General features: G+C 58.0%; 1 protein-coding gene and 1 pseudogene across 1 annotated transcript; one reads left to right on the top strand and one right to left on the bottom strand.

Annotated features, from left to right (window-relative positions):
* Nucleotides 1-1559: 1559 nt before the first annotated feature.
* On the bottom strand, nucleotides 1560-12122 carry AIRE (autoimmune regulator). The gene is made up of 14 exons (XM_053919448.1): nucleotides 11973-12122; nucleotides 11220-11394; nucleotides 10823-10978; nucleotides 10404-10478; nucleotides 9734-9847; nucleotides 8670-8812; nucleotides 8455-8535; nucleotides 7468-7583; nucleotides 6256-6362; nucleotides 5557-5732; nucleotides 4762-4880; nucleotides 4531-4633; nucleotides 2277-2345; nucleotides 1560-1687 (listed from the first exon to the last, which is right to left on the bottom strand). The coding sequence occupies exons 1-14, from the start codon at nucleotides 12120-12122 to the stop codon at nucleotides 1607-1609; spliced, it is 1665 nt and encodes a 554-aa protein (XP_053775423.1). The 3' UTR covers nucleotides 1560-1606.
* An 8350-nt stretch (nucleotides 12123-20472) lies between these two features.
* On the top strand, nucleotides 20473-20754 carry LOC112304354 (small ubiquitin-related modifier 2 pseudogene; annotated as a pseudogene).
* Nucleotides 20755-21505: the final 751 nt, after the last annotated feature.

Raw genomic sequence — 21505 nt, 5'->3', positions numbered from 1 at the left:
CCTTGGTCAGCTCCCCAACACGCACCCCACTGCCACCTCCACTGGCTTCTTCAACCTTCATCCAGCCCTGGGTGGCCCTGGGGGTGGGGCAGGGCTCAGCAGCACTTGGATCTCGAGTAGGCAGGGTCCTGGGAGTTGGGGAGGGTCCCGCTCCATTCCCTCCTCCCCTGCTCTGGGTGATGGAGCCTGTGCCTGCAGTGGGTGCTCCCTCCCAATCCTCCTCTCTGGTCCTTCCTTTCTCTGTGTCTTTCCCTGACCAGGATCCAGCCTGCAAGCTGAGACACTCCAAGTGCATTCCTGGCTCCTTCATTCCCCCCCTGGTATTGCCGTCCCATTGCTGCCTGTCCCATCACTGCCCACCTGGCCTGGCCCAGCCTGGAGTGGCGGCTCACCCATTCACACATACCTGCTCAGTCAAAAGGTATGGGCACCTACCCCATGCTGGTGAGCGTCAGGTCCCCTTCAGGGCTAAAGAGACCCTAGGCATGAGTTGTCCTAGGTGGGCCTGTCCCTCTTCCACCCCACCCAGCAGGTGCTGCCTAAGGAGCCCACGTGCAGGCAGAGGGACCCAGAGGGTCTCCAGAGGGGCTGCGTGGGGCAGGTAGACCCCCAAGAGGCCAAGGTCTGAGTCCTGCATTGGGACTTCTATTCCTGGCATTGCTCCCAGCCTGGGCCTCCCTGGGTGGGAACAAAAGCCACATCCCAAGCCAGCATGCTCCTGCCCTCCCTGGCCCCTGTCCCGCCTCTGTGTCACAGCAGTTGCCCCGGCTGAGGCCACCGTCCTCTTGTATGTGATCCATCCCTCCACTGGAATATCCCTCTGGGACCCTGTGCCTGGAAAAGTGCTCAGCGCATAGAAGATCCACAAGGAAGGTTTCTTGAATGAATGAATGAATGAATGAATGAATGAGGTGGCACTGGAGCTGAGCTCTCTCTGCTGAGAAAACAGGCTGCAAAGAACCAAGAGGAGGAAATCTGAGCAGAGGGAGCAGCCCCCCAAGCGCCCTGGGGTGTGGTGAGCTTGGCCCCTGGGGAACAGAGGGGGCAGGAGGAGCACAGCCAGGCAGAGGCAGAGGCAGAGGTGGGTGGGATCAGGCTCAACTGGGGGACCTGGATTTGACCTCAGGCCCCTGGGCAGCACAGGGGCGCTCCTGGCAGCAGAGGGCGCTGTTCACTTCTCAGTGTGAGCCCTCCTCACAGGCCTTTCTCTTCCATCTCCTCCAGTCCCCATCCAGCCCGCTCAGCCTACACTTCAGGTGCTAGAAACACAGGTGTTCAGACCCCCAAAATAAACATACCCCACCCACTGGAAACCAGGTTAACACCGCATAGAAGCGACTTTAATTTTAGTGCACGCGATAGCTGTGTTGACAAAGACAGGCTGTGTTTACAAGCGGTGTTGACAGAACTTGGACTTCTCAGTCCTTCTTGGCCCTCACCTGGACAGCTCCGGGGTGAGCGAGCATGTCCCCTCTGTCCCTCTCAGAGCTCAGGCACCGTGAGCACAAGTGGGCACTCGGGGGTCCACTGATGCAGGGATGGAGGGGAGGGTCCGATCTCACCGAGCCCTGCCCTTGCCACGCTGCGAGGCCTGGGCCCTCCCGGATCAGGAGGGGAAGGTGGGCGCCTCAGCCAGCGGGCGGGACATGCTCTGGATGGCCCACTGCAGGATGCCATCGAAGGAGTGCTGCAGGACAGAGCAGAACGAGGACACTGGTCCTGGCCAGAACCTCTGGGGACGGGTGGGCCCACCCGCCCCACCCACATCTGGCCACTTGGGGCAGGGGAATGGCTGGAGGTTTTGACCTCCTGTCAAAAGAAGACAAGGCCCCTAAAAGCCACGTTTTCTTCCCAACTAATCCAGCTGCTCATCTCTGGGCAGAGAGGCCTGGCTGGAGAGCGGGGCTGAGATCCACACACAGCAGGGCTTCGGCGGCCCCCACTCCACCCCCGGGAAAGTCAGGCCTCCACGGCAGGCTTTGGTGGCCTGGTTGCTGGGGCTCTGCAGCCTCTGACCTCCGGGTCCAGGCACCAGGAGCTCCGAGCCGGCTAGAACGGGGGTGGCTCAGGGCCCCCTTGGTGCATTTGTGCGCCCTTGTGCGTAGAGGGGTCAGTGCCATGCTGGAGCACATTGACCTGGGTGCTTGGCACACCCAGGGCTGGGTCTCTTAGCCCCTTCTGTGGCTTTGGTGCCGGCTGCCTTGGGGATGGGGGTGGGGAGAACAGTAAAGGACAAGGTGGAGGACAGGTACAGGCCCAGCCAGGCGATGCATTACCTCGCTCAGGAGGGACTCCAGGTCATCCCTCTGCAGAACGGGCTCGTGACTAGTAGAGTCATCCCCTGCCTAAAACCCAGGAAAGTAATGTCACCCCAACTTCCACACCCCTGCTGGGGACACCCCCATGGAAACAGGACTCCCTGTAGAGGCATCGGGGGCTGGGGGTGGGTGGCTGTACAAGGGCCTTGGGGATGCTGTGGGTACTTCTTTTGGGGGGTAGGAGTCCCTGAGAACTGAATTCTAACACCTAGCTCCTTCTGGGGGCAGTGGGCACAGGCAGGGTGGGTGTGAGTGAGCCCGGGGCTGCCGGCCCAGGGCCCTACACCTCCGCAAGCTGGCTGCCCGAAGTGCCCCAGCCTGCCTGCCTCCACATGCTGCATGTGGCCCTCTGGGGAATGTGAGGTGACTTAGGGAACCCTGTCACTGATGGAAACTGAGGCCCGAGAGGAAAGTGCCTGTTCCAATGCCAGCCTTTCAGCCATCCAACAAGCACAGCCAGGGCCCACCAGGCTGCTGGGAGAAGCGCCAGAGCAGGGAGTGAGGCTCCTGGTCAGGAGGGGAGAAGTCCACACTATGCGGAACCAGGTGAAGTCGCCAGGTTGGTAGCTCCAAACAGCCAACTGTCAGCACCTCCACCTGGGGGGTTTGATCAACACAGGCCCTGCCAGGAGCCACCAGCCCTGGGTGCTTGGAGGAGGGCCACAGCCCCAAGGTGTGCAGGAGCTTTCAGGTAAGGGTCTGGGGGCTGCAGTCATGTGACTATGCCTGGGGAAGGGGGGGCAAAGGGAGCTACAACTTTTTACTCCAAAATGGCATGACACTTCACAACACAACAAAAAGAAAAGTTAAGAGGAAAGAACCCAGGTCTCAATAAAGGAGGCGTGTTCTGGAGAGAGGCACCCCCCTCCTGGGCGCTCACCCCCCAAGGCTGCCTGGAGGGGGTGGCCGTGAGCTGGCTTGGGCACACACTGTGCAGTTGGGTAGGGACTATGAGGGGGGCTTCCAGCAGGAACAGGGCTCAGGCAGTTGTGAGTCCTGCCAGGTGGTCCCACGAATCCCCTCCTGGGCGGGGCCTTGTGCAGTGCCTGGGGTGCCATCTCCCGCAAGGCATGTCAGGGAGCTCGAGGCTCAGCTAGGAAGCAGCATGAGTCTGGATGGGGGCAGCATGTGTCACCACCCCCAGGGCCCCCAGAGACCCCTCCAAGCCCTGGATATGGTCAGGAAGGCCTTCGCCTAGGATGGCCAGAGCAAGAGGCGCCACCCTCTGGGGACTCCTGAATGGGGGGACACACGGGACCCCACAGGTTCTGAGGGAGCCCAGGATGAAGTACCTCCCCAGGGAGCTGCGGGGCCTGGGCTGCCATTCCTCCTGGACAGAGAAGGGTGGAGAGAGGGACTTCCCCCAGGCACTCCCAGCTGCAGGAAAGGGTCCCTTCACAGGACTGCTAGAGGACTGGAGTGTGGATGGAAAGGGGTTCTAAGCAAAGTAACCTCACTGGGCAATCAGATCAGAAACTCCTAACTGGGCAGGTCACGGTGGGTGGTCACAGGCAGAAAACTTCTTTAGCAAAAGGCTTGTCTTGGCCTTAGGCCAGCCCTACCGGTTGTTTCTGTTAACACAGCTTTGAAATGCACCCTTTCAGACCCCTCCTTCTAAGGCGTGACCACCCTCAACAGAGCACAGAACCTTCACTGTCCCTGGTCCAACCCGTCCCTGCGTTCCTGCCTCGCTTTCTCCCACCTCCATGGAGCCTTCCTTATTGCCCTCCTTAATCGCAAGCGCAGAGGAAAAACCCTTATTCTGTGGAGGCGTTTTCTCCGTTTTTTGAGATCTTGCTTCCAGGTGTATCCTGCTTGACTCAGACACATTTTTATAAAAGTTCTTTACGAATCCGGACTTCCTTCGTGGACACGGTGATTACACGGGTGGGTCACCCTGGGTCATGGCGTGTGCGTGCTCATTCCCACTGTGGAGCCTCCTTTCTCTCGCCATGCCCCCTCCCACCCGGCGCTCCGAGCTGGGGCAGGGGCACTGAGGGCTAGGGGAGCTCTGGGCACAGGGTTTCCTTTTTACATAGATTGAAATTATCAAAAAAGAGTCTATTTTTAAAAAAGACATTGCATATAAATAAGAAACACATGGTGTGGGGTACGGTGCAAATCCGCGAAACGGGCGCCAGAGCCTGCTCTCGTGATGCGCTCCCTCACCTGTCAACCCCGCGGGTCCCCCTTCCCCCACTGGGGCACTAACCTTTGCGGGCCCGGTAACCGGGCGGGCAGGGCTCGGCGCAGGCGCCCCCTCCCCCAGGGCCGGGGCGGGGTCTCCAGAACAGGATCTGCAGCGCAGGACGGCCCTGCGCAAAGAGGAAGACAAGCTGTGGGCTACCCCTGCCCCGGGCTCGGCCGGGAATTGTGGGTGTAACCCGGGGTCTCTCTTGGAGCCGCTGGGGGCGCTGCCCTGCCCCCAGGCCATCACACTCACCCGGGCTGGGCGCCCGCGGGGAAGTGGCAGCGCCAGTGGAAGGCAGCAGCGCAGTGCGTGCACCGCAGCGCATCCGTGCCATCTCCGCACACTCCGCACCGCGCGCTGGTTGCCGGGCCCTGCGGGGTGGAGGGAGCGGTGTTCTGGGGCCGGGAGGGGTGCTCTAGGCACCCTGAGCCCTCTGCCCTGACCCAGGAACCCGCCGGGGTTGGACGGCGTGGTGGGGCGCACACGGGAGAGGGGCGTTTTGGGGATCTAAGCCCCGGGACACTGGGGCGCCTTTCACCTTTGGGCTGCAGCGGGGAGAAACCTGGCGCTCCAACCTCGCTTCCCCTTTGTGGGCCTGACCCCCCTTCAAGGCTGGTCAAAGGGTCCTTGGAACTGCTCACCCCAAAAAGGCATGAAAAGCTGGGGGACCTGGGTTCTCCCAAAAATGCCATCCCCCCTCTGTTACTGTCCTGCTTTTGGGGGTGGAGCATGGGGGTTCAAGAACAATGAGAGAATGTCTCACCCAAGCAGGAATCCCTCCAGAGCTCCCCCCGACCTCATTCTGGGTGTTCTCCCACAGCACCCACCCCCTGTGCCTCCTTCTAGCTCCCCACCTGCCCTCCCCGTGGCCAGTCTGGCTGCCCCTGGCACAGGCCTCCCCCCAGCCCTGACCCCGAACCCCGGTTAGACTCCTATCCACTTTCCCCTTCCAGTGACTTCCCCTGCTGTCCCTCTGCTCCTATTGCAGGCTGCCCTGCAGGACCCAAGCTCCCTGACCCCAGGACCTCAGGACCCCAGACCCCTCACCTGCTGCCCCTCTGGGCCCACACACAGCAGGGGGCGTAGGGCAGAGGGGTCCAGTACGGGCAGGGGGGCTACTGATGTTGGGGGCACCAGGTGCTTGTAGGTCACAGCAGTGTCCATCCCAGCCGGGGGCTCCCTGAGCAGGCCTTTCACCTCCTCCCCTGAGGACCTCAGTCCCAGGACGACCTGGAACCAGAGGGTCAGCGCTCACAGGGGCTGCAGGGCACTAGCCTGGCACCACCCAGGGCATCACTAACTGCTGGGAACTGGGGGCTGGTGTCGGGGAAGGACCCCCACGCCGGTCAGAAAGGCCCAGGTACAGTCACAGCTCTGTGTTCCTCAGCTCTCCACTCTTTCCCCATCTAAAGATGGGTTGCCCCGGGGCCTCAGGGACCATCAGAGTAAACACCCACCTACACCCAGGCACGGGTTGTACCCTTCATGTCTTTGCCGTGTCAGACACTGCAACATTTTTGGGTGAACATTACCTGAGGTCAGAGTGCAGCCCCTGTGTTGGGCTGACAGAGCCACAGCCCCCATCCGGACACCGAGAAAGGAGCCACTGTAGGGGCAGCTGCCCAGGAGCTGCCACCCCTCAGGCCCCACTGTAGAAAGTCAAATGGATGTGGCCAGGCCACAGGGGCTGGGGAGGCCCGACCCACACAAGTGGCCAGCAGGCAAGGCTCCAGGTGGACAGAGGGCCTGGAAGTGGGCCTGTGCTTACCGGGATTTCTGCCGGTGGATCCTCAGCCTGGCGCAGGTCCTGCTGGGCTCTTCCCTGGAGGCAGCTGGAGCACCTCCAGGTCCCACTGCTCAAGTTGTCACCAGCCAGAGGCATGTGGGGCAAGGCGGAAGGTTTGGCAGAGCCCCAGACCCAAAACTCAGGGGAGGCCTGAGGGCTCCTCCAAGGCACCCTTTCCTTTTACAGGTAGGGAACAGGCCCAGGCAGGAAGTGGCAGAGCCCCACTGGAAGGACTTGCCTGGCCAGTTGGCAGAAGTGTGCCCACTATTTACCCCTGGGGGTGGCCCTCACCAGCTCAGTCAGTGCTGCCCTGTGTACCTCTCTGAGGAGCCCCAAGAGTGCCCGACCCTCACCCCCGCAGCTGCCTGCGCCTGGCTGTCACAGGCTGGGCCTGCAGGCAGGGCTGCCCTGCGCTGGGGTGTTTATACCCGTGGACCCACCACGTTCCATAAGGGAGGTGGTGCCCAGCAGAAGGGAGACGGTCAGGGGCAGGAAGGAAGAGAACAGAAGAATGATAGACCATCATTATCAGTGGGACGCTGAACAATGACTTGGGCCCAATTCCCCATTTTAGTGCAGAAGCATCTGAGGCTTAGAGAGATGGGACCCAGCCAAGGTCACACAGCAAGTAGGGCCAGAGCTGGGGCTACAGCTCCACCCAGGCACCCCCTGCAGACCACCATGGCTTATGAGCATGGGTGGTAGAGGGCAGGGCTCTCCTGGTGGGCCAGGGAGGGGTGCCAGGAGGTAGACCAGTCCCTGGGGTGCTGCTCTGTGGCTTCTGGGATCCCTTACTTTGCTTGGCGGGGGGGTGGGGGTGGGGAGGGTGGGGGGGGTCAGCTGCTCGTGGGAGTTTGCCCCGGAGTATGGAGTGAGATGGGGTGGGCTGACCACTCTTTGCCTCCAGCCTCCGTTCTGCTGAGGGGGCCTCAGGGCCCTGCTGGCCAGGCTGGGGACAGTGTGGCCACGCAGGGAGGTAGAGTGAGAGCAGCCCAGGCCCCAGCCGCACTGCCCAGTGACCTGAGCCAGGGACCCCTTGAAGGTGGACCTCACTTCCCATCCGTGGGACAGAGAGACTTCTGGGCCCACTCAGGGTCAGTGGGTGGAGACGGCTGTGAAGCCAGATCGGGGGTGGATGGGTGCTGCGGAGGTGACCGGCATGCCAGGCTCACCTGGGAATCTCCTGGAGTGGCGGGGACAGGCAGGCCAGGTGGAAGGCCCGCGGGCAGCCATCACAGCAGATGAGCTCCCCTCCGTCCCGACACACGGCACACTCGTCCTCGTTCTTCTGACGCAGAAAGAGTCCACACCTTGTAGGTGGTGAGGTGTGGCCCAGCCTCCCCAAGAGCCACCAGAACCACCCCACGGCAGGTCCCCCAGGGCACCCAGGTCCCCTGGCCCACTCTGCTGCTGGCTGATGCCTGCTCCCCAACCCCCCCAAGATCAGTTTCATCCCTGCAACTCCAGCCCCTGCACAACTCCTGGTCCCCCTCTCTTGGGAAGAACAGGCCTTTTGAAAGCTGGCTTCTCATGGCCTCCAGGCAGCCCCTAGACTGCACGGCCACCCACATGTTGCCCCTTCCTCTCAGGGCAAGGAGGTGTAGGCCCTTTCTGTTGGCCTCAGGCCCCCGTGGTCCCCTCCCCCTGAGGCTTCCAGGCAGCCCCTGGCCTGCACCACAACGACCATGCTCTCCTGGAGGGCCCCTGCCCCAGAAGCCCCCTGAACTGCTGGGGCTGGCAGCCCTACACAGCAATGAGCACACTTGTTGTGACTACCCTCCCGGGCCCCGCCAGCAGGGGTGGGCATGGAGCCCGCTCACCCCCGGGTGCCCTGGCCCAGACAGTGCCTGGTGTGGAGGGGTGGGCACCTCTGCCGGGTTCTGCCTCCTTATGGTGCTGGGAGCCCAAGCATGGGAGTGGCACCTGGACCAAACACTACAGTTTGAAAAGCCTGGAAACCTCACTTTCTCTGACTTATTTGAATTTTTATGATTGTGTGTTATCAGAAAAAATACTATTAAAAAAAGAGATCTCTGCCCTGTAAATAGGAGCTTAGGCATTGGCCCGTGGTCACTGGGGTGAGTGCCCTGGACAAGTGGCAAGCCCTCGGGGTCATGAGGATGAGGGGCAGCCCCCACCCCATCACGTCTGGGAGTTACCTGGTGGAGCTGGGGCTCGCTGGGGAGGGTAGAAGGGGCCGGGACCCTGCCCTGCTGACCGGCCCTCGGATCCCCTCCAGCCTGCCAAAGAGAAGACAGGGTCACCAGTGGGGGAGGGGGTACTCCAGGGCAGAGAGCCCGCAGCTGCAGGCAGAGCTCCTGACCCAGAGGCCATGCTGCTGCCATTGTGTGTCCCTGGAGTGGGCAGTGCTTACAGGGGCAGCGACCTGGGTCCCCTTGGCTCGGACCAGAGTCTTCAGGCCACTGCTGCTGCGGGCTTTGCTCTTCACTGCTCCTGGGTCTTCAAATTTGCTGGGAGTATAAACCCCTCCCACCTGGATGCACTTCTGGGTGCCACCTGGGAGGAGATGCTGAGTGGCCCAGCTGCCTGCCCAGGGGCCCCGCTCAGCCACACTGCAGGCCCAGGCCAGTAGCCAGCAGGGGTCAGAGAGGCTGTGGGCTGTGCAGCTGGAGGCTGCTTCTCCCACATGCACCCCAGTCAGGTCTGGGGCCGGGGTCCTGGGCCCAGGAGGGTTCGCTGCTGGGGAACTGCTGTCTGTCCCCCAAGTCCACGTGCACCTGGAAAGTCAGTGCAGGGCCTTATCCAGAAGTAGGTTCTCTGCAGGTGTAATTAGTTAAAATGGGCTCACGCTGGCCCCCACACACAATGACGGGTGTCCTTGGGAGGAGAGGAGAGGACACAGAGAGACAGAGGAAGGGGGCCCTGGGACGGTGGAGGCCGAGACAGGGGTGAGTGGACCACAAGCCGGGGACAGGCTTCCAGCAGCACCAGGATCTGGGAGAGGCAGGACAGGCTCTGCCCTCCAGCCTCCTCGAGAGTGGCCCAGGTGACGCCGAGATGGGTGACACAGACAGGTTGACATCTCTGTTGCTTTAAACAGCCTCATTAGTAGTGGTCATTTGTCCTAACAGTCTTAAGAAACAACTGCAGGGTCCTTGGGCCCCTCCCTGGTGAGACACGAGGGCCCATCGCAGCTCCCAGGGGCCAGCTGGCCTTGGCTATCCCCGGTGTCCCGAGCTGGTGCCCACCACAGAGGAAGTTTCCTGGCCTACCAGAAGTCTCCTGGCTGGCTTGTCCAGGAGTTCCTCTCCCATGGGGAGCCCTCAGTGCCCCCCACTGCCCCCCGCCACCCCCCACCACCCCTCCAGAGCCAGCAGAACCCCTTGAAGGATGCTGGCTGCCTCATCCCTGGTCCTGCCTGCTCTGGGGCCACCAGAGAGCTGGGGGGATGTGGACCCCAGGGACCAGCGCATGTACCTGACTCAAACACTTGCTGGATGAGGATCCCCTCTACGGCCCCACAGGCTCCTGAGGCGTCCCCAGACGACACAGCCACAGCTCTCTGAACCGACGCGGACACAGTCTGAATCCCTGGGGGAGGAGGCACCAGATGGGGGCCCTCAGTTGGGAAGATGGCCCCTGAGCAGCTGCTCTAGGAGGGACATGGGGAGCAGGAGGCACCTGGTGGCGGAATTTACCTTCTTTCCTTTGGCTATGGGCAGGTCTCGGAGGGGGCCCAGCCCCTCCCCAGACAGACAGGCTGTGTGTGTGTGACTGATGTGAGAGACCACAGGAATGAACAGGGACCCTGGGACATGGCCCTGGGCCGTGCTGGGAGGGAGGCAGAGTACCCAGGGCCTAAACCTAGGTCAGCAACAGATGACCACAGGGGTCTCTGGGGCAGAGAGGGGACAAGCTGCATCCAGCCAAGAGACGAAGGAGGATTTTCTGAAGGAAAGAGTTGAGCTGGCTCTAAAGGACAGGCACAGGAGGGGTGGCCCGAGGTGTGCCCTCTTTCCCAGATGTGGCTTTGGGGTGAGATGCCAGGCCAGCATGGTCCCAGGTCCCAGGACAGGCCCTCAGAGGATAGCCCCGCCCCCAACCACCTGACCCTGGCCCAGGAGCAGAGGCTGTGGGACCTGCTCACCATTCCCCAGCGGCAGGCGCTGTGGCTCTGCGGTGCTCTCCTGCTTCTTGTGGGGCTTGGCCTTCACCTGGGAGCCTGTAGGGGGAGATGCAGCAGCCAGCCCTGCTCTCCGCTCCCCAGGGCCAGTCGGCAGGCAGGGTGGAGAGCACAGGGTAGGGGGTGGGGGCCATCTTTTAACTCCAGTGGGTCCCCTTTCTTTACAGGGCTTCACTTCAGTGAAAAGGAAGTGACACCCACCTGCCTGCTTCACGGGCACTGGGGCAACCTCCAGTGTGTCCACTAAGCACCCAAAGGGGACCTCTCCTGACCCGCCCCCCAGGCTGGCTCCTGCTGATCCGTTGGGACAAATGCTCCCAGAGCTGGGGGTTGTAGGGCTCCCAGGGGGATCTGTGGCCAGACCTGCTCCTCAAACTGCACACCTGGACTGGAGGTGCCCCTTGGGGACAGGGCTGCTGATGGCGCAGTCCGAGGCTCCTCCAGGGCCTTCCTCTTGGTGGGAGGCCTGGGCATCGGCACTGTGGCCTTGGGGCCAGTTGGGGGCTTCCTCCCCTTCCGGGGCTGGCTGAGGTCCACATCTGCAGGGCATGGGCAGAAGTGGACGCCCAGAACTGTTCCCCGGGCAAGGTGGACAAGAGGCCTTGGGCCTTTGCCTCTTAGGACTCAAGGTTGTCCTGGATCATGCTCAGAGTCTCCCTAACCCCCCACCCTCTTCCATCTTACAGTCCCACTGGGGCTCAGCAACAGGACTCAGGAGCCTCAGCCCCCCGCGAGGGAGGCGGACCCCTGGGCCCCCAGGCCCCCGCCCAGTGTCCCCACCTTTGGGAAAGCTGTCTAGGACTGGCCGCAGCCGGGCATATCTCTCCAGGTTGTAGTCCTTGAAGAGAACCCTCCAGAAGTCCAGGATCACTGCCGAGTCTTGGGTCAGGAGCCAGGAGAGGAGCGCATAGAAGGCCTGTGGGCAGCCCTCCTTCTCTTTCAGACGCAGCGTCTCCTGAAGCAAGAGTCGGTGGTGGGGGACCCTGCCTGTGCTTCCCTGCACCCCCTTTTCTCCCACCTCCACTGTGGGACTAGAGGGTGGACGCCAACCCAGAGGAGGCCGCTGGACACCCGGGCATCATGTCCATTCCTTGGCATGGGGAGAGCTTGAGGATGGCGTGGGGGTGCTGGGGTGAAGGGGGCCCACTTGGAACTCATCTTAGGGGACCAGGCCCCTGACTTGAACACAGACTTGGGGAGGGCTGGGAGGGAGGCTTTGGGGATCCGCATTGGGATCACAACTGGAAGGAATCCTGGAGACAATCCCCTAAGCTGGTAGCTGGGGCTTGGAGCAGGCTAGGGCATTGGGGGCAGGGGCCAACCTCTAACTTGTCCTGGGGGCCATCCGTCAGACTCGTGGGCGGGGCAAGGGAATGGCTAGGGGCGAGGGGAGTGGCGCGTTAGAAGCGGGAGAGTGGGAGCGCGGAGCAGGCAGGTCCACCTGGAACTCCTCTTCCCCAGCGCTAACCCCGGCTCCCAGGCACCGGGGTGTGGGGAAGGCTAGGAGCGTGTGGGTGCCGGGATGGGGCGCACCTGGAGCTTGTCCTCCGGGACCACGTCGTGGTCGGCTAGCGCATGCAGCAGCGGGAAGGCGCTGTCCACGGCCACAGCGATCTCGGTGCGGTGCAGCTTCAGGAGGCGGCGCAGCGCTGCGTCTCCGCCGGTGCGGGCCTCGCCTGCCATCGCGGGGTCTGGGGAAGCGAGCCTGGGGTCCTTCTCTCCCCGCCTGGGGTCCCGCGGCCACGGAGTGCCAGCGGGCTTGTAAGATGCCTGGGCCGTGTCTACTCACACTCTCACAGCCCCGCCGATTACCAGGGCTGGCACACCTCGGCGGGCACCTCTGCGGGGCTGAGCTCTGCGGCCGCTGGGTCCCTGTTATACCCGACTCCCCACGGAAAGAGCAAAGGCCGTGCTGCCCCAAAGCCAATCAGGGCCCAGGGAGCTTCCGGAGGGGCAGGCCTGGAAACTTCCCTGTAACTGAGTGAGACGAGGCCCCCCGCCACCGGCCGGCCCCCACTCTGCACCTGCCAGCGGGTCCACTGGCCTTTCTTTCCCTTGCAAAGGAAGCTTCTGGATCAACCTTCCCAGTCCTCTCACTCATGTGGGCCCAGCCTCAGGAAAGCGAAGCTACTTCCCATCACATGTAATGGCACCTGCCAGGCCAGCACACTCCCAAATTCCCACACGAAGGCACCCAGGGGTCCCCGGGAACCATGGCTTTAGGGGTGACCAGTGAACATGGCCTCCAGTAGCTCGGCGTCACCCTCTTGGGAGCACCCTCCTCCTCCACCTCCATCTGCGCCCAGCGCATTATCTCCCGCCACCCCATCAGCTGAGCGGTCACTGAGGGGCCGTTGGCTGTAAGACATGGTTCCAGGGGAATTAAAAGCTGCCAAGAAGATCAGCCCTCACTCCACCTTTTCAAAGCCACGAACCCCTCGCAGGCGCCCCCCCCCCCCCCCCCCCCCCCCCCCCCGTGTCATCAAGCCGAGCCTGACCTCCGAGGGCGTCCCCCAGCCCTGCGCTTGGAGATGAGCAGAGAGGCTCGTGTAGAATTCTGGACTTTCCACCAGGTGGGGGTTTCCACGGCAGCACCTTTCTGCAGGTGACCTGGAGCTGCCAGGATGTGTGAAGGTGGCCTGCGTGGCCCACAGAGGGATGAAGGGCCTGGGGCCAGGAGCTGGGCCACTGCCGTCTTGGAGGTGAGCCTCAGTTCCTCCGGGGGCGGGGGGTGGGGACAGCAGCATGCCAGCTGCGTGTTAGGCTGACTCCAGGCCTCATCTTCACCTGCAAGGAAGCGAGCGGGGGCGCTGCTCCACTGGCGGTGCCCCAACAGGCCAAACACAGAGCTGCCGTATAAGCAGCAGCTCCACTCCCAGGTGCACACCCAACCAAAAGCACGTGCAAACATCCTGTACACGCGTGGTCACAGCAGCCACAGAGACCGGGGCAGCAACCCCAATGTCCACCTACAGGAGAACGGATGAGCAAAATGTGGTCAGTCATGCACTAGAATATACTCAGCCGTAAAAGAGATGACATTTTAATACACGCTACAACATGGGTGAACCTCGAAACCGTTATGCTGAGTGAAGTCAGACATAAAGGGTGACGTAATGTATTACTCCACTTTTGTGAAATACCCAGATCAGGCGAATCCATAGAGACAGAAAGCACATTACTGGTTTCCTGGAGCTGGGGGCAGGGCGGGGGTGGGGAGGGGTCGCGGCTGCTTGGTGAGTATGCGGTTTTCACTGGGGTGACGAAAACTCTTTGGAAATAGTGAGTGAGGATGGTTGCACAACCTTGCGATGTACCAATAGCTGCTGAATTTTTAACTTTCAAATCGTTAAAATGGGAAAGTTTATGTTATGTGTATTTTACCACAATAAAATTACTTGATTTAAGAAATCAGTTGGGCCTCTTTCTGTGGGTCTAGTTCTGGGTTCTTCATTCCGCTCCATCGGTCTATGTGTCCATCCATCCACCAGTTTTATGGAATCTTTGAGATTTTGGACAAAGACAGCCATGCCTTCTGTCAATAGGACATTTCGTGTCTTCTTTTCCAGTCTGCATGTGCCTCCTCTTCCCTCTTCCAGCCTATTGTCGCGGTGAGAACTTAGCACTATGTTGAATAAAAGTAGTGAGAGTGGATATTCGTGTCTTGTTCCTGAGCTTTGGGGGAAAGCTGTAGGTTTTTTGTAGATGCTCTTTATCAAGCTTAGGAATTCCCTTTCTATTCCTGTGTTTATGAGAGTTTTTATCATAAATGGGTGTTGCATTTTGTCAGATGCTTTTCTGTTTCAATTGATATGATCACCTGATTTTTCTTCTTTAGCCTCTGAATGTGGTCAATGACAAGGACTGACTTGAAATACTGAGCCAGCCCTGCATCCCTGGAACGAACTCCGCCTGGTCATGGCATATCATTCTTTTCGTACATTGTTGAATCTGATTAGTAATTTGTCAAGGAACTTTGCGTGTATATTCACAAAGTATATTGGCCTGTAGTTTGCTAGTTTGTTGTTTCGTGACACCATGTAGGGATTTCAGGGAGACGTTAAGGTCTCGAGTCCCAGGGAGGTCTGGCCGAAGATGTCAACTGGGAGGTCAGTAGGTAGTTGATGCATTTTGAATCCCGAAGTTGAAATAAGAGAGTGCAGGTGGGAAAGGCAAGCCTTGCTGTGGCTGCTCCACCCCTGAGATAGAGGGCCATGGGGGAAGGGCATGCGGGAGCCAGCCAGAAAGCGTCTGGGAGAGCAAGACACTCAGGGCGTCTCAGCGGCCACGTCCCGTGAGCACTAAGGCCAACCTTCGGCTGAGTCAGCTGGAGGTCACTGGTGAGGCTGAGGGGTGGAGTGGGTTTGGCAGAGTGGGGGAAGGGCAGTGACGATGTAAGGTGTATGCCCCCCGCAGAGAGGTGCTCTGAAGTGGGTAGCAGCATTGGGGAACTCCTAGCACATGTGTATGCCCGGGGGTGGGGGAGGACCCAGGACAAAGGGGGAATCACCTGGTGGAAGAGAGGGGGGCCTGTGGGCCATGGCCTTGCATGGCCCCATGCTGGCCCCCAACCATGATTTTGCAAAATCTATTTTATTTTTTATTCTTTTTAAAATGAAGTATGGAGAGTCTCCATGCACCTCCTGCCCTCCCACCCCCCCACATGCACACACAGCCTCCCCACGGTCAGCATCCCCAGCAGGTGGTGCACCTGTTACAACAGACAGACGCACACTGACACCACTATCACCCAGAGTGTATAGTCTACACAGGGATGCACACCCGGGGGTGTGCGTTCTATGGCTTTGGACAAAGGTGTGATGACCTGGGTCTGCCACTACAGTATCACACAGAGTAGCTTCACCGCCCTAACCATCCTGTGCTCTGCCTGGTCATCCCGCCCTCCCCTCAGCCCCCGATCCTCTCTTCTGTCTCCATAGTTTCGCCTTTCCCAGAAAGCCGTATTGTGTGAACCAGACATTTTGTAGGCTTTTTAGATTGCCTTTGTTCACTTAGTCGTTTTCATTTAAGGTTCTTCCATGGCTTTCCATGGCTTCCTAGCTCATTTTTTTTAGCACTGGATAATATTTCATCGTCTGGATGGACCAGTTTGTTTATCCATCCGCCTTCTAAAGGACATGCTGGTTGCTTTATCATCAACATTTTAAAAGAGATTTTTATTTATTTATTTTTAGAGAGGAGGAAGGGAGGACGAGAGGGAGGCTAACATCAGTGTGTGGTTGCCTCTCCTGCGCTGCCCACTGGGGACCCAGGTTGCAACCCAGGCATGTGCCCTGACTGGGAATCGAACCAGCGAACCTTTGGTTCACAGACCAGCACTCAACCCACTGAGCCACACCAGCCAGGGCATTTATCACCAATGTTTTACACTTAATTTTATGGTCTGCCTCAAACTGACTTCTGTGCGTGGTGAGGCGTGGGCTGCTGTTTGCATGTGGGTGTCCAGTTGTCCCAGCACTGTTTGTTGAAAAGACTGTCCTTCCTCCACCACATGGCTTTTGCTCCTTTGTCAAAGCCCAGCTATCCTTAGGTGTGAGGGTCTGGCTCTGGCTCTCTGCTCTCTCCGCGGATCCACGCATCTGTCCCCTCACTGCACCTTGCTGTACCGGTGACCTTCTATTCCTCAGTCAGGCTAGGGTGGGCTCCTACCTTGCCTGTGTTCCCTACAGGCCTCTGCATGCCCACAGGAGGCTGGAATCTGCCAGCTGACTTGTGTGCCGGCCAGCGCCTTAGGCCCACCTGAACCCCTCCTGGAGGCCTCCTCACGACTCCACACTCAGAGCCCACCATCACCTCGGCTCTCGCTGGTCTGCAGTGACTCCCCCTTCCATGTCCAGGACCCAGGTCCAGGTCAACGTTGAGGGCAAGCCTCTGCCAAACACACCAGGTTGGAGGACCACCACCCCGACAGGCTTCCCATTCTGCCTTCGATCACCCCGGGGTGCCTGCATGGAGGTCTAGGAGGACCTTACAGAGCAGAGGCCCTTCTACGCCCTCCCTCTGCCAGGCCAGTGCCCAGCCTGGAGCTTTCCTGGCCAGCCTCTGCCCTCCGTGGCTTCCCCACTGGCAGGGCCTTCACCCAGAGCTGAGGGGGGTGGCCACCAGGGCATCAGGAGGACACCTGTCTACCCCCCAGTATGGCCCAGTCAGCACCGGGACAAATACTAAGGAGTTTAAAAGGAAACAGAGAAGAGAGATCCAATTTTCATAAAAGTTTGATTCCACAGTCCCATAGAGACAGGGGCTGGGACGCAGCACCACGTCACTGTTGACTTTGCAACTTTTGAACATTGAAAGGTGCAGCCTGTGCACAGATAGTAAAACTGGCCTCTCAGAAGCACAGCGTCAGAATGAATGTTTACAAGCGCGCCACAGAGAGAATATCGAAGTGAGTGGGCCTGGGAGACGGCAGGTTAAATACGGTAAGTAGATGTTTCATCGGTGTTCTTGGAGACCTTCATGCAGTGACGACACCTGGAAAGCACATGTCCCGACAGCAGCCCTGCAGCCCTGTCCGCAAGGCTCCCCTGCACGGTCCGGTCCGCTATGCCTGGGGTGCTGTTGGGAAGGGGCGAGGTTCTGGGGCTCCTGTCTTCAGGGATGATGTGGCAGTTGCCTGTATTGGCCAGGAGAAGGAGCTGTCTGGCCATGTCTGTGGTGGCACCTGCCCTAGTGTTTGTGCTCACAGGGCATGGAAGGGTCTAATCGTTTTCCACTGGACGTTGTCATGGTCACGGAGGAGTCTCGTCTGAGGCCAGCTCTGTAGGGTTGTTGACATCCCCCAGGAGCACACGCATGCCCCAGATGTCAGGGGCTGCCTCCTCTCTCCGCATTGAAAGCATCGACTTCATGAACAGTCAGGGGAGCAGGCTGGGCGTGGGGAGGGGAAGAGGGGGTGGCAGACAGAAGGACAAGAGCCAGGGGCGGTCCTGAGTGACCAGCGGGTCACGCTGTGGTCCTGTCTACGTCAGGACCAGCGCAAGGGCTAGTTTCACTTTCACTCCGACAGCTTTGTCTTCAGGAGAAGAATGAATGTTTGTTCACTCACTCATTCATTCATTCATTCATTCACCTATGAAAGAATTTTCAGTCTGAAATGGAACCAGAGGATACAAAATGGAGAATCTCAGAAAGACAAAACTAAGGACTAAGAGGCTGACTTCCCGTAAATACCTGATTTGCAAACCACTGATAGTGCTGGAATGTTCTTGGATGTTGGGAGAAGGGGTTGGGCAGAGGTACCTGGTATCAACCTTGGGAAGTGTTGCCAGAGGCGTGGACGGGAGATGACTCAGGTGGAGCTGGTCTGGGCTAGGCTGAGTTTGTTTTCTTGACTGTATCGATTGTCTGCCGGGAAGTTTTCCAGGCTGGTCTTCCTGTGTTTTATTTTAACTGGCTCTAACCCACTCCCCCATCCTTACGTCCCACGCCCATAGATGCAGCCCACCCCAGACCCTCAGTGGCCTCGCCTGCAGCTTGCTCTTCCCTCTGCCCTTCTTGAGTAAACTCATCTTACTGAGCTTGCCTCAGTTTACCTCTTTTTTAGGTCAAAAACCCAGGGAACATCACAAAACATCACGACTCCCCACTCCCTCTCACTAGGTGGTCAGGGGACTTGACCACTGAAACATGGGGGGTCACCACATTCCCTCCCCTTGCGGTGGCCTCACAGTCCAGATGGAGGAGGGTACAGCCCTGTCAGTCCATCTGCCCCAGGGGGACCCTGGGGCCTCTGAGCCTGGGTTGGTTGCTGCTACAGTGCACCCAGCCCTGCCTGCCACCTTTTCAGGATGCTGGCCCCTATTGTCCCCTGGGCTGACATGTGCTTGGCTGGGGTACCAGCTGCCAAGCTCCTCTCTGCCTCACTTGCTGGAAAATCCTCTCTGGCGCCTGGTGTGTGACCCAGGGACCCTCCTGCCCCTCTGGGGGACACTGCAGGAATGCAAAGAACTGAGGTGAGGGGGGTGTCTCCCACCATGGAAAGGACACAAGTGTGACCCTGGCAGGTCAAGCCAGTTGGAGCCCTGGCTGTACATGGCCACATTCAGACCTAGCTGGGTTTCTGCCAGCTTCTGAACCCAGTTGGGATCTAGCTGTGGGTCACCCCACCAGGCCAGCCAATACAGGGTGACCACCAGGCCAGGAGGTACTTAATCACATGCCCACCATGGCTCTGAGGGGGGTGGGGGCTTGTTAGGGAGTATCAGTGGGTCCTAGCAGTGCCCACACCAGCCCCGAGGACGCTCTGGCCACAGGAAGGCAGGGGTACACCCCAGAGGCAGGGGTACCGTTCTCCCAGGGTGTGGATGCTGCTGGGCTGCAGGCCAGGACAGGCGGGGAGGGCTCAGCACAGCAGGAGGCTCTGTGGAGAAGCTGTGTTAGGTCACACCCTGTGCTCCCTGGTGGGACTCTCCCATGTGTGATCTTAGGGCTTGCAGCAAGGACAGGCAGCTGGAAGTCTACCCGGGCCCAGTACCAGCGGCCGGCAAAGCATCCTGGGCATCTCAGGGCCTGATTCTGGTGGTGGCCCTGGGAATTGAGACCGTCTCCAAGAGGCCAGCCCCTCTGAGGCCTGTTTACAGACCACCAGGGCCTCCCCTGCCCCCACCTCCTGAAAGGTCCCAGAGACAGCTCACCAAGTAGACAGCTTCAGACCACATTGAGGTGTCACCACCCAACCTCCTCTACAAATAACACACTCAAGGGGTGGGCTCAGTGGACACCAGAGCCCCACTGAAGTAAGTTCTACTCTATGAGGTGGGCCCTGCACAGCTGATCCTCCATGGTGGTTGGAGGTCAGTGGACAGTGGTCACAGCCAGTCCTTGCAGCTGATCAGCCTGAGTCAATCCCTCCATTGATGTGCCAACAGCAACCAAGGCTCAACTACAAGGGGACGGTGCACTCAACCCACACTGTGGGCGCACCTCAAATACCCAGCTTGGATGACAGGGGAGGCTGTGCCACTAAACCCTGCAGGACACCTACTACATAAGGCCACTCTCCCAGGCCTGGGACACATAGCAGCTGCACCTAATACATAGAAACAAACACAGGGAGGCCACCAAAAGGGGGAGACAAAGAAGCAAGTCCCAGATGAAAGAACAGAACAAAACTCCAGAAAAAGAACTGAACAAAATGGAAACAAGCAAGATACTAGGGGCAGAGTTCAAAACACTGGTTATATGGGTGCTCAAGGAACTTAGTGAGAACCTAAATACATAAAAAAGGACCAGTCAGAAATGAAGCAAACACTAACTGAAATGGAGAATACATTAAACAGAACGCCAGTGGAGTTGATGAAGCCAAGAATCAAATCAGCAGTTTGGAATATAAGGAAGCGAAAAACAGCCAGTGAGTACAGCAAAAAGAAAAACAATCCATAAAAAATGAGGAGGCTCTGAGATAATTTCAAATATACCATCATTCACATCATGAGGGTGCTGGAAGGAGAGAGAGCAAGAATTTGCAAACCTTTTGAAAAAAATGATAACAGAAAAAACTTCCCTAACCCCAATGAAAGAAATAGACGTACAAGTCCAGGAAGCACAGAGAAGCCCAAACAAGATGAACCCAAAGAGGCCCACTCTAAGACACATTACAATTAAAATACAAAAGGTTAGAGACAAAGAGAGAGAACCTTAAAATCAGCAAGAGAAAAGCAGTTAGTTACCTACAAGAGAGTTCCCATAAAACTATCAGCTGATTTCTCAACAGAAACCTTGCAGGCTAGAAGGGTTTTGCAAGAAATACTCAAAGTCATGAAAGGCAAGGACACACGGCTAAGATTCCTCTACCCAGCAAAGCTATCATTTAGCATCAGAGGACAGACAAATATCTTCCCAAACGAGAAAAAGCTAAAGAAGTTCATCACCATCAATCCAGTATTATATGAAATGTTAAAGGGTCTTTAAGAAGAAGAAGAAGCCGCTCCTAGTGCTGCTTGTGGGTCCTCCCTTGTGGACCCGATACCTCTTCTGTGAAGCTGCCGCTGGAGAGACTCAGGCTCCCGTCATGGCTGATGAGAAGCCCAAGGAAGGAGTCAAGACAGAGAACAACAATCATGCTAATTTGAAGGTGGCGGGGCAGGACGGTTCTGTGGTGCAGTTTAAGATTAAGAAGCACACACCGCTTAGTAAACTAGTGGAAGCCTATGGTGAACGACAGGGTTTGCCAATGAGGCGGGTCCAATTCCAATTTGACCGGCAGCCAATCAGTGAAACAGACACACATGCCCAGCTGGAAATGGAGGATGCAGCTGACGTGTCCCAGCAGCAGACCCGCGGTGTCTGCTGAACAGGGAACCCGCTACTTTCCTCTAGGGCTCTGTTCCTCCAGACCGAGAAGACATCCTCAATCAGAAAACTGTGCTTTGGTTTCCCCACCTCCTGACTACTGCAGTGGAGCTCTGCCTCCATTCTTTCGTCTTCCCTTTCCCCACTTCCTTATCGTAGGTAAAGTAACTGATGTATGGGCACAAGCGTGCGCATTTTTTTTTTAACTAAATGGCCAGTGTTTGATGTTTTGATCAACATCAAATGGAGGTGGGGTGGGGAAAAACACTAGTTCCGTGAAGATACCCCCTTTCTCCATTAGTGGTATGCTCATTCAGCTCTTATCTTTAAATTCCAATATGCTATTTTGCTCTCACTGTTTCACAAAAACAAAAAGAACAACATAAACATCCTTGCTTACCTTGTTTGATTGGAGAATTTTAATGCTTTTCATTTGTCAGTGTGAAACCAAGGACAATTTTATAACTTTTTTGTATGTAGCTGTTACATATAGGGCAATCTATCTTTAGGTAGGGGTAAATTACTCTAAAAGAAATGAATCCTAGATAGTTTTCCCTTCCAGTCAAGTGTCTTGTTGTTTAAATAAACTTCTTGTTTAAAAAAAAGAGAGATAAAAAGGATGGACAATAAAATGGCAATAAATACCTATCTATCAACAATTGACTCTAAAAAACAAAATAAGTGAACAAGCAAAACAGAAACAGACTCACAGATACAGAGGATGTTTTGACAGTTGCCAGAGGGGAGGGAGT

The sequence above is a fragment of the Desmodus rotundus genome, chromosome 2 (assembly GCF_022682495.2).
Source record: "Desmodus rotundus isolate HL8 chromosome 2, HLdesRot8A.1, whole genome shotgun sequence".
NCBI classification, from domain to species: domain Eukaryota; kingdom Metazoa; phylum Chordata; class Mammalia; order Chiroptera; family Phyllostomidae; genus Desmodus; species Desmodus rotundus.
The sequence above is the reverse complement of the archived record's forward strand: the minus strand, read 5'-3'. Positions and strand labels throughout refer to the sequence as shown.